General features: G+C 50.9%; 1 protein-coding gene across 1 annotated transcript; it reads right to left on the bottom strand.

Moving 5' to 3' along the window:
• Window positions 1-1,908: 1,908 nt before the first annotated feature.
• Window positions 1,909-12,005, bottom strand: LOC132386766 (C-type lectin domain family 7 member A-like). Its single transcript, XM_059959097.1, has 4 exons — window positions 11,879-12,005; window positions 4,416-4,564; window positions 3,328-3,389; window positions 1,909-2,607 (listed from the first exon to the last, which is right to left on the bottom strand). The coding sequence occupies exons 1-4, from the start codon at window positions 11,940-11,942 to the stop codon at window positions 2,412-2,414; spliced, it is 471 nt and encodes a 156-aa protein (XP_059815080.1). The 5' UTR covers window positions 11,943-12,005; the 3' UTR covers window positions 1,909-2,411.
• Between the last annotated feature and the right edge of the window lie 31 nt (window positions 12,006-12,036).

Here is a 12,036-nt window from a genome sequence, read left to right as displayed (position 1 = left end):
TGTCCACTCGGTTTGTTACTCCCTCTGAGAACTCTAACAGGCTTGTCCGGCAGGATTCACACTCACAGACACTCACAGTGACATCCACTGTCTCTCCTGTGTCCACTCGGTTTGTTACTTCCTCTGAGAACTCAAACAGGCTTGTCCGGCAAGATTTACACTCACAGACACTCACAGTGACATCCACTGTCCCCCTGTGTCCACTCGGTTTGTTACTTCCTCTGAGAACTCTAACCGGCTTGTCCGGCACGATTCACACACACAGACACTCACAGTGACATCCACTGTCTCTCCTGTGTCCACTCGGTTTGTTACTCCCTCTGAGAACTGAATAACAGTCTTGTCCGGCAGGATTCACACTCACAGACACTCACAGTGACATCCACTGTCTCTCCTGTGTCCACTCGGTTTGTTATCCCTCTGAGAACTCTAACAGGCTTGTCCGGTAAGATTCGCACTCACAGCCACTCACAGTGACATCCACTGTCTCTCCTGTGTCCACTCGGTTTGTTACTCCCTCTGAGAACTCTAACAGGCTTGTCCGGCAGGATTCACACTCACAGACACTCACAGTGACATCCACTGTCTCTCCTGTGTCCACTCGGTTTGTTACTCCCTCTGAGAACTCTAACAGGCTTGTCCGGCAGGATTCACACTCACAGACACTCACAGTGACACCCACTGTCCCCCTAGGTCCACTCGGTTAGTTACTCCCTCTGTGAACTCTAATAGGCTTGTCCGGTAAGATCCGCACTCACAGACGCCATGCTGACGTTCACTTATTTTCTGATTCCTCTTAAAGGACCACAACCTTCTCCTGAGGAACAGAGACTGATTCTTCCGCAGCCAGTTGAGGCTGTTTTTTTAAAAACTACTTCATCATCCGACTTCACACTCACTATTGCTCACTATTGCTAACTTACATTAAATTCCGTTGACTTTAATGTAGTCCTTATTATCTCTCGTCAGCCGCGGATGCCATATGAGAACTTCTCTATCTCTGGGGTATATCTATCTTGCGCCTTGTGAACTGTTCCTCGAAACTCTACCCAACTCTGCTATGCCGTGGTCGCCCCCAGTAACCTCCTCCAATCCCCCTGGGCAAGCTCCTCTCTCATGCTTCTGTCATTCCCTTCATTCCATTGTGCGAGAAAAATAAAAAGCGGAAAAGTAAAAAGTAAGAGTGGAGTGAAGTGAAGCGAAGAAAATTAAAGTGTAACGAGAGAAAGATAACATGATTTTAAAAGCACAATGAGTGTTAAGTCACTTTGTCTGAATGCCCGTATTTTTCCAAATAAGGTCGGTGAACGTGTGGCACAAAGCAGTACAAAAGGGAATGATATAGTGGCCATTATAGAGACGTGGTTGCAGGGTGGAGAGGATTGGGAATTTAATATCCAAGGATATCAGGCAATATTGATAGATAAGCAGGAATGTCAAGGAGGTGGATTGGAGTTCGTAATTAAGGACGAGATTAGACCGACACTGAGAGACAATATACGGTAAGACCCAAAGAGCAGAATGCCGAATCCATCTGGTTACACATAGCTCATTCATTCAAACACGGAGAAGGTGCCATGTTCCCGACTGAACATCCAGCTTTCCCCGGAGTGTGGTTCGCTGTCACTTTCCCTTGAAGGTTCAGACTGCTAATTATTGCCCGTCAGCGATCTTCCCCTCCACCGAGAACATGTTCAAGAAGAAATGCCTCGGGAAGACCACTTTCATCACCGAGGAAATGCCGGTGAAATTCCCCGGACTCCCGCCGGGAATTACCCTGTGTTCATCGAAACCATCGGGGAAGGGTACAGGCGTCTTAAAACTCAACCATTTACGAGCAGTTGCTTCCCCTCCGCCATCAGATTGCGAACGCTCCCTGAACATTTAAACACTCCATCGGTATTCAACTGTATGCAGTATTTATTAATTTTCCAAACTTATGTTAATTTTACAACTTTTCACCGTGCTGAGCTCACGTTGAAGTTGTACAAGGCGTCACTGAGGCCGCGTTTGGAGGGCGGTGTTCAGTTCCGGTCGCCCTCATGGAGGAAAGATGTCACTGAGCTGGAAAGAGTGTCTGAGGGAGAATTCCAAGGATCTTGCCGGGACTCGAGCGTCTGAGATATGGAGAGAAGACAAGAAGGATGTGTCTATATTCGTTGGAGCGTGGGTATGAAGCCAGGAGGGGCACAGATAGGGTGAATGTGCACAGTCTTTTTTCCCCTTGGTTGAGAGTGTGTATAGAGAACGGAGAGAGGAGAGGCAGAGACTGGGGTTCGATCGGGAGAGGAGGGGTGGAAAGGGAGTGAGTTAGAGAGATGAAGGGTAAAAAGAGAAAAAACAGTAGAAAGGGGGAGATGTAGAAATGGTTTGAGAGTGGGGCAGATTGAATGGCGAGAAGTGAGGTGCAGTCAGTTGATTGAACTCGGCCCCACGGGCTGTTGACAGAAACCTTGGATCTCTTCAGGAATATCCGTGTCTAAATGTGCCGACTTCTCGCAGATGAATCTGTGTTTCCATTTGCAATTATAACTCCCGTACGAGCCGCAGTTACTGCAGCTGGTCGACCCATAGGATATCTTGTACAGAAGATCAGAGGCCACATTTCTATCAAAGAGGGTTAGACAATTTCAATAGAGAAAAAACAGTCCCAGTAGACAACCGGAGACGTCGCCAAACTAATAGCTCTGATCTGCGCTCTCCCCACAGCCCCCTGTCAGCCTCGGAACTAATCCCATGATACCGCGCTCTCCCCACAGCCCCCGGTCAGCCTTGGAACTAATCCCATGATACCGCACTCTCCCCACAGCCCCCTGTCAGCCTCGGAACTAATCCCATGATACCGCGCTCTCCCCACTGCCCAAGTCAGCCTCGGAACTAATCCCATGATACCGCACTCTCCCCACAGCCCCCTGTCAGCCTCGGAACTAATTCCATGATACCGCGCTCTCCCCACAGCCCACAGTCAGCCTCGGAACTAATCCCATGATACCGCGCTCTCCTCACAGCTCCAGGTCCATGGCCGAACGAATCTCATTATACCGCGCTCTGCTAAAATCCCGAATAATCTCCCAAATCAATCCCACTTCCTCACCCTCTCGGGACAACACTCTGTCAGTCAACAAACTAATCCCGCGGCTCCACTCTCAAAACAACACCGAGCCTTTGTCCAAACTGATCTCACTGACTCCCTCTCTCCCCATAGATCTGGGTCAGAACTCAAACTAATCCCACTGCCCGACTCTATCCACACGACCTCGTTTCATTCTCCAAACTAACCCACTGTCCCAATCCAACACCACAGACCGGCAACAGTCCAAACCTCACCTGTTTGCGCATTTTCCGATCCAGTATGATACAGATTGATAGACAGCATTAGAAACAAAATTCTGTGAAATTAAATCATTTCAGATAATGTTTAGAAACAGACTCTGTCATTGCATATCCATGTGAAAGGACGGAGCAGAGAGGGAAACACCCATTGACTGAGCTCGGGAGTATGGAGGGAGATTCACTCTGTGTTTGACCCCGGGAGTGTGTGATGGGATGGTGTGGAGGGGATACACTCTGTGTCTGACCCCGGGAGTGTGTGATAGGACGGGGTGGAGTCAGCGTCACTCTGTGTCTGAACCCGGGAGTGTGTGATGGGACGGTGTGGAGGGAGATTAACTCTGTGTCTGATCCCGGGATTGTGTGATGGGACGGTGTGGAGGGAGACTCAGTCTGTGTCTGACCCCGGGAGTGTGTGATGGGACGGTGTGGAGGGAGATTCACTCTCTGTCTGACCCCGGGAGTGTGTGATTGGACGTTGTGGAGGGAGATTCACTCTCTGTCTGACCCCGGGAGTGTGTGATGGGACGGTGTGGAGGTAGATTCACTTTGTGTCTGACCCCGGGAGTGTGTGATGGGACGGTCTGGAGGGACATTCACTCTGTGTCTGACCCCGGGAGTGTGTGATGGGACGGTCCGGAGGGAGATTCACTCTGTGTCCGACCCCGGGAGTGTGTGATGGGACGGTGAGGAGGGAGATTCACTCTGTGTCTGACCCCGGGAGTGTGTGATGGGACGGTGTGGAGGGAAATTCACTCTGTGTCTGACCCCGGGATTGTGTGATGGGACGGTGTGGAGGGAGATTCACTCTGTGTCTGCCACCGGGAGTATGTGATGGGACGGGGTGGACGGAGATTCACTCTGTATCTGACCCCGGGAGTGTGTGATGAGACGCTGTGGAGGGAGATTCACTCTGTGTCTGACCCCGGGAGTGTGCGACGGGACATTGTGGAATGATCTTCCCAGGAGTGTGGGCGGGGGGGGGGTGTCGGTGGACGGAGTAGGATTGTGTGGGGGGAGAATCACTGTTTGTCTCATCCCGGGATCTCCTGATTACTGATATCTCTTCTCAGGGCAAGACATACCTTTTCCTTGTTTGAATTTATTTCGAGGAGCCCTGAATCAAGTTCTGAACAATGTTGCCTCGCTGCATCATAAGTATTTGCGATCTTGGATATGAAATAACACCGGTCTTCATTTTTGATCCAGATTTGCGGACACGTTTGCTCTGCAACTAAGAATAAAGAAACCAGATATCTCCCTCCGTAATTCCCGTCGCATCAACTGGGATCAGTAAAAAGTTAGCCTCCCTCCACACCGTCCCATCACACACCCGTGTTCAGTCACAGGGTGAAGCTCCCACGACACCGTCCCATCACACACTCCCGTGTTCAGTCACAGAGTGAAGCTCCCACGACACCGTCCCATCACACACTCCCGTGTTCAGACACAGAGTGATTATTCCTCTACACGGTCCCATCAAACACTCCCGGGGTCAGACACAGAGTGAATCTCCGTCCAGACCGTCCCATTACACACTCCCGGGTTAGACACAGAGGGATTATTCCTCTATACGGTACCATCAAACACTCCCGGAGTCAGACACAGAGTGATTATTCCTCTACACGGTCCCATCAAACACTCCCGGGGTCAGACACAGAGTGATTATTCCTCTATACGGTACCATCAAACACTCCCGGGGTCAGACACAGAATGATTATTCCTCTACACGGTCCCATCAAACAATCCCGGGGTCAGACACAGAGTGATTATTCCTCTACACGGTCCCATCAAACACTCCCGGGGTCAGACACAGAGTGATTATTCCTCTACACCTTCCCATCAAACTCTCCCGGGGTCAGACACAGAGTGAATCTCCCTCCTCACAGTCCCATCACACACTCCCGGGGTCAAACTCAGAGTGGATCTCCCTCCACACCGTCTCATCTCTCACTCCCTCCGCACCGTCCCATCTCTCACTCCCTCCGCACCGTCCCATCTCTCACTCCCTCCGCACCGTCCCATCACACACCAACGGGGTCAGACACAGAGTGAATCTCCCTCTACACCGTCCCATCAAAAACTGCCGAGCTCAGACACAGTGCGACGCTCCCTCCACACCGTCCCATCACACAACCCCGTGGTCAGACACACAGTGAATCTCCCTCCACACCGTCCATCACACACTGACGGGACCAGGCATAAAGTGAACCTCCCTCCACACCGTCCTATCAGACATACCCTGGGTCAGACACAGAGTGAATCTCCCTCCACACGGACCCATCACACACTCCCGGGGTCAGACACAGAATGAATCTCCCTCCACATCGCCCCATCACACAAACCTTGGGTCAGACACAGAAACAGGCTCCCTTCACACTGTCCATCACACTCTTTACGGGCTCAGGCATAGAGTGAACCTCCCTCCACACCGTCCTATCAGACATACCCTGGGTCAGACACAGAGTGAATATCCCGCCACACCGTTTCATCACACACCCCCGGGGTCGATGTGAATCTCCCTCCACATCGTTCTATCACATTCTTGTTTGGATCAGACGCGGAGCGAAGCTCACTCCGCCCAGTCACGCCACTCATTCTAGCAGTCAAACATAGAGCAAAACCCGCTTCTTCCGAGCTATCACAGAATGTCAATCGCAGAGAGAAGGTCCTGATGCATCATCTCTTCACACAGTCAGGGTCAGACTCAAAGTGATGTAATACAGTACCGACCAGCCGAATCTCACAATCCCGGCATCAGACACTAGGCGTCGCTGTTTGCACAACGTCCCCTCACACTTTACAGGGTCAGATACAGAACGATGCTCCCATGGATTCTCCACCTTCCAGTAATTCCCTCCCCTTCCGTACTAGCATCCCAGTTTCACTCTTCCTCCTCCTCCAGCAACCTGTCACCTCCACCATGCTTCCACCTCCTACAACTACCCATGGAGCGTTCCTCTTACCTTCGTTAGAACCACAGACCACAACAGCACCATGCAGGCCCTTCAGCCCTCCATGCTGTGCCGTCCCATATAATTCTTAAAAACATGTACTAAACCCACACTACCCAGTAACACTCCATTATTCTTTCAAATATGTGCCTGTCCAAAAGACTTTTAAATGCCCCTAATGTTTTAGCCTCCACCACCATCGCCGGCAAGTCATTCCAGCCGCTCACAAACCCTCTGACTAAAAAGTCATAACCCTGTGGTTTCCAATAAACTTCCCTCCCTTACTGTTTACATATGCCCTCTGTTGTTTGCTATTGGTGCCCTGCAAAACAGGTACTGTCTATCCTCCCTATCTATGCCTCTCATAATTCTGAACACCTCTATCAAGTCCCGTCTCATTCTTCTACGCTCCAAACAGAAAATTCCCAGCTCTGTTAACCTTGCTTCATACGACTTGATCTCCACATCAGGCAACATCCATAGGGGAGGCTTCTTTACCTTTCCTGCCTATCCACTAGCTGCTACCCATAACCCACAGCTTCATTTTTCCCTTCACTGGCTTTTCATCTAGCACCTACCATCCTTAACCTTCCCACCCTTCCCCCACGTTCTCTATAGTGCCCCTGCCCTACTCCTCAGTCCTGAGGAAGGGTCACGATCATAAAACATAGACTGTTCTTTTCCACGGAAGCTGCCCGACCAGCTAAGTTCATCAAGCATGCTGTTTGTGTTGCCTTGACCGCATCATGTGCAGAGTACTTTGTGTTTAAGTTCCCTCCATACCATTCTATAACACACTCCCGGGCTCAGACACTAGATGTCGATCATTCCACACGGCCGAATCACATATTCCAGGGTCAAACACAGAGTGAAAATCTCTCCGCACTGTCCCATCACACACTCCCGGGGTCAGACACAGAGTGAATCTCCCTCCACACTGTCCCATCACACACTATCGGGGTCAGACACAGAGTGAATCTCCCTCCACAAAGTCCTATCACTCACTCCCTGGTTCAGACACAGAGGAATTCTCCCTCCACACCGTGCCATCACACACTCCCGGGGTCAGTCACAGAGTGAAACACCCTCTACACCGTCCCATCTCACACACAGCCGGCGTCGCTGTGAAACTCCCTCCACATCGCTCTGTCACATTCTTTTGAGATCAGACAGTGAAGCTCACTCCGCACAGTCACGTCACTCATTCAGGTATTCAAACAGAGAGCAAGACCCGCTTCTTCCGAGCTATCACAGAGATGTCAAACGCAGAGAGAAGGTCCAGATGCATCATCTCTTCACACAGTCAGGGTCAGACGCAAAGTAATGTAATACAGTACCCGACCTGCCGCATTACACAGTCCCGGCATCAGACAGTAGGTGTCGCTGTTTTGCTCACCGTCGCTTCTCACTTTCCAGTGTCAGACACAGGACGAAGCTCCCTTGAACTTTCCAGCTTCCAGTAATTCCCTCCCCCTACCTGCCCACATCCCAGTTTTAATCACTGGAATTTAGAAGATAAGGGGGGATCTTATTCAAACATATAAAATTCGAAAGGAATTGGACAGGCTAAATGCTGGAAGGTTGTGTCCGACGTAGGGGAAGTCCGGAACAAGGGGTCACAGTTCTAGTCTAAAGGGGAAGCCTTTTAGGAAAAGGAAACACTTATATGAGGAAAAACGATATGAGAAAAAACTTCTTCAGACAGAGAGTGGTGAATCTGTGGAATTCTCTGCCACAGGAAACAGTTGAGGCCGGTTCATTGGCTATATTTATGAGGAAGTTAGATATGACCCTTTTGGCTAAAGGGATCAGTGGGTATGGAGAGAAAGCATGTTCAGGGATCTGAGTTGGATGATCAGCCATGATCATACTGAAAGGCGGTGCAGGCTCGAAGGGCCGAATAGCCTACTTCACCTATTTTCTGTGTTTCTTTGTTCCCTCCTCCTCCAGCTCCCTATCAGTTCCCTCATGGTACCGCTTCCATCGACTATCTATCGTGCTTTTCTATTACATTCCTTAGAACCATTGAACACCACAGCACAATGCAGGCACCTCAGCCCTCCATGTTGTGCCAACCAATGTAATTTTTGCAAAATGTACTAAACCCACACTACCCTATAACCTTCCATTCTTCTTTCATACATGTGCTTGTCAAAGAGGCTCTAAAATACCCTGAATTTTTTTAGCCTATTGGCGGTCTGGGAAACAGGTACTGACTCTCCAGCCTATCTATGCCTCTCTTAATCTTGTAGAGCTCTATCAAGTCCCCTCTCAGTCTTCTACGCTCCAAAGAAAAAAGTCCCAGCTCTGCTAACCTTGCTTCATATGACTTGATCTCCAAACCCGGCAGCATCCATAGGGGAGCTTTCTTTACCTTCCCTGCTACCCATAACTCTCATCTTGATCTTCCCTCTTACCGGTTTCTCATCCAGCACCTACCATACTTATCCTTCCCACCTTTCTCCCATGTTCTCTATAGAGCCCCTGCTCCCACCCCTCAGTCCTGACGAAGGGTCACAGCCATAAAACGTTGACTGTTCCTTTCCACGGAAGCCTCCCGACCTGCTGAGTGCATCAATCGTGATGTGCGTGTTGCTTTGCCCGCAGCATGTGCAGAATATTTTGTGTTTAAGCTCCCTCCACTTCGTCCTATAACACACTCCCGGGCTCGGAAACCAGATGTCGGTCATTGCACATGGTCCCATCACATTGTCCAGGATCAAACAGAGTGAAATTCCCTCCACACTGTCCCGTCGCACTCTCCTTGGTTCAGACACAGAGTGAATCTCCCTCCACACCGTCCCTTCACACACTCCCGGGGTCAGACACAGAGTGAATCTCCCTCCACACCATCCCATCACACACTCCCGGGGTCAGTGACAGAGTGAGCCTCCCTCCACACCGTCCCATCACACTCTCCCGGGGTCAGACACACAGTGAATCTCCCTCCACTCCGTCCCATCACACACTCCCGGGGTCAGACGCAGAGTGAATATCCCTCCGTACCGTCCCATCACAGACTCCCGGGGTCAGACACAGAGTGAATCTCCCCCCACACCGTCCCATCAAACACAACAGACACAGAGTGAATATCCCTCCGCACCGTCCCATCACACACTCCCGGGGTCAGACACAGAGTGAATCTCCCCCCACACCGTCCCATCACACACTCCCCGGGTCAGACACAGAGTGAATCTCCCTCCACACCGTCCCATCACACACACCAGACGTCAGACACAGAGTGAATCTCCCTTCACACAGTCCCATCACAAACTCCCGGGGTCAGGCAAAGAGTGAAACTCCCTCCACACCGTCCCATCACACACTCCCGGGGTCAGACATAGAGTGAAACTTCCTGCACACCGTCCCATCACCCACACCCGGGGTCGATGTGAAACACCCTCCACAACGTCCTGTCACATTCCTTTGGGATCAGACGTGGAGCGAAGCTCACTCCGCCAGTCACGTCACTCATTCTAGCAGTCAAACATAGTGCAAAACCCGCTTCTCCCGAGCTATCACAGAGCCGTCAATCGCAGGGAGAAGGCCCTGATGCATCATCTCTTCACACAGTCAGGGTCAGACGCAAAGTGATGCAATACAGTTCCCGTCCTGCCGAATCACGCATTCCCGGCATTAGACAGTAGGTGTCGCTGGTTGCACACCGTCCCTACACACTTTCCAGGGTCAGACACAGATGGAAGCTGCCTTGAATTCTCCAACTTCCAGTAATTCCCTCCAGCTCCCTTCCTCTTCGCACTTTCACTCTTCCTCCGCCTCCAGCTCACTCTCACCTCCCTCATGGTTTTTCCTTCTTCTACTACACATAATGCTTCTCCCTTACATTCCTTCGAACAACAGAACACAAGTGCACAATGCAGGCACTTCAGCCCTCCGTGTTTTACCGACCCATATAATCCTTTAAAAAAATTACTAAACCCACACTTCTCCATTACCCTCCATGTTTCTTTCAACCCCGTGCCTGTCCAAGAGGCTCGTAAATGTCCCTAAAGTTTTAGCCTCCACCACCATCCTTGGCAAGTCATTCCAGGCGCTCACAACCGTCTGTGTAAAAACCTTACCCCTGATATCTCTCCTAAACTTCCCTACCTGACGTTTTACATATGCCGTCTGGTGTTTGCTATTGGTGCCCTGCAAAACAGGTACTGACTATCCACCCTATCAATGCCTCTCATAATCTTGTAGACCATATCGTCCCCTCTCATTCTTCTACGTTCCAAATAGAAAAGTCCCAGCTCTGCTAACCTTGATTCATACGACTTGATCTTCACATCAGGCAACATCCATAGGGGACGCTTCTTTACCTTTCCTGCCTATCCCCTCGCTGCTTCCCATTACACTCATCTTGATCTCAACCCTCACTTGTTTTTCACCAAGCACCGACCATCGATAACCTTCCCAACCTTCCCCCACGTTCTCTATAGAGCCCCTGGCCAACCCCTCAGTCCTGATGAAGGGTCACGGCTAAAACACGTTGACTGTTCCTTTCCACGGAAGCTGCCCGACCTGTTAAATTCATCAATCGTACTGTGTGTGTTGCTTTGACCGCAACATCTGCAGAGTACTTTGTGTTTAAGCTTCTTACACACCGCCCCATCACACACTCCCGGGGTCAGACACAGAGTGAATCTCCCTCCACACCGTCCCATCACACACTCCCGGGCTCAGACACAGAGTGAATCTCCCTCCACACCATCCCATCACACACTCCCGGGGTCAGACACAGAGTGAATCTCCCTCCACTCCGTCCCATCACACACTCCCGGGGTCAGACACAGAGTGAATCTCGGTCCTCAAAGTCACATCACACATCCCGTGGTCAGGCACAGAGTGAATCTCCCTCCACACAATCCCATCACACACTCCCGGGGTCAGACCGAGAGTAAATCTCGGTCCTCAAAGTCACATCACACATCCCGTGGTCAGGCACAGAGTGAATCTCCCTCCACACAGTCCCATCACACACTCCCGGTCAGACATACAGAGAAACCCCCTCCACACCATCCCATCACACACTCCCAGGGTCAGACACACAGTGAAACCCCCTCCACACCGTTCCATAACGCACTCTCGGGGTCAGACACAGATTGAATCTCCCCCCACACCGTCCAATCACACACTCTCCGGGTCAGAGACATAGTGAATCTTCCTCCACACCGTTCCTTCACACACTCCCGGTGTCAGATTCAGAGTGAATCTCCCTCCACACTGTCCCATCGCACACTCCGGGTCAGAGACAGAGTGAATCTTCCTCCACAACGTCCGATCACACACTCCCGGGGTCAGACACAGAGTGAAACTCCCTCCACACCGTTCCTTCACACACTCCCGGTGTCAGACACAGAGTGAATCTCCCTCCACACTGTCCCATCGCACACTCCCGGGGTCAGACACAGAGTGAATCTCCCACCACACCGTCCCACCACACACTCCCGGTGTCAGACACAGAGTGAATCTCCCTCCACACTGTCCCATCGCATACTCCCGGGGTAAGTGATGCAGTGAAACTCTCCACATCTTCCATTCTCACCCCCTGCTATATGGAGCAGTTGAAACGGAGGATGTCGTCTCACCTGTTCTCCTGATAAGGTATTGGCAAATCTGAGCTTTGTTTTCGGTGATGTTTCTGTACTTCATTTCGAGCTGATTGAACTGATAACGGAGATCGTTGTGCGTTCGATTCAGTTCCGAGAGATCCGAGTTGAGGACGGAAATGTTGTTTTCGAGGATA

Source organism: Hypanus sabinus, unplaced genomic scaffold, assembly GCF_030144855.1.
Source record: "Hypanus sabinus isolate sHypSab1 unplaced genomic scaffold, sHypSab1.hap1 scaffold_1290, whole genome shotgun sequence".
Taxonomy (NCBI): domain Eukaryota; kingdom Metazoa; phylum Chordata; class Chondrichthyes; order Myliobatiformes; family Dasyatidae; genus Hypanus; species Hypanus sabinus.
The sequence above is the reverse complement of the archived record's forward strand: the minus strand, read 5'-3'. Positions and strand labels throughout refer to the sequence as shown.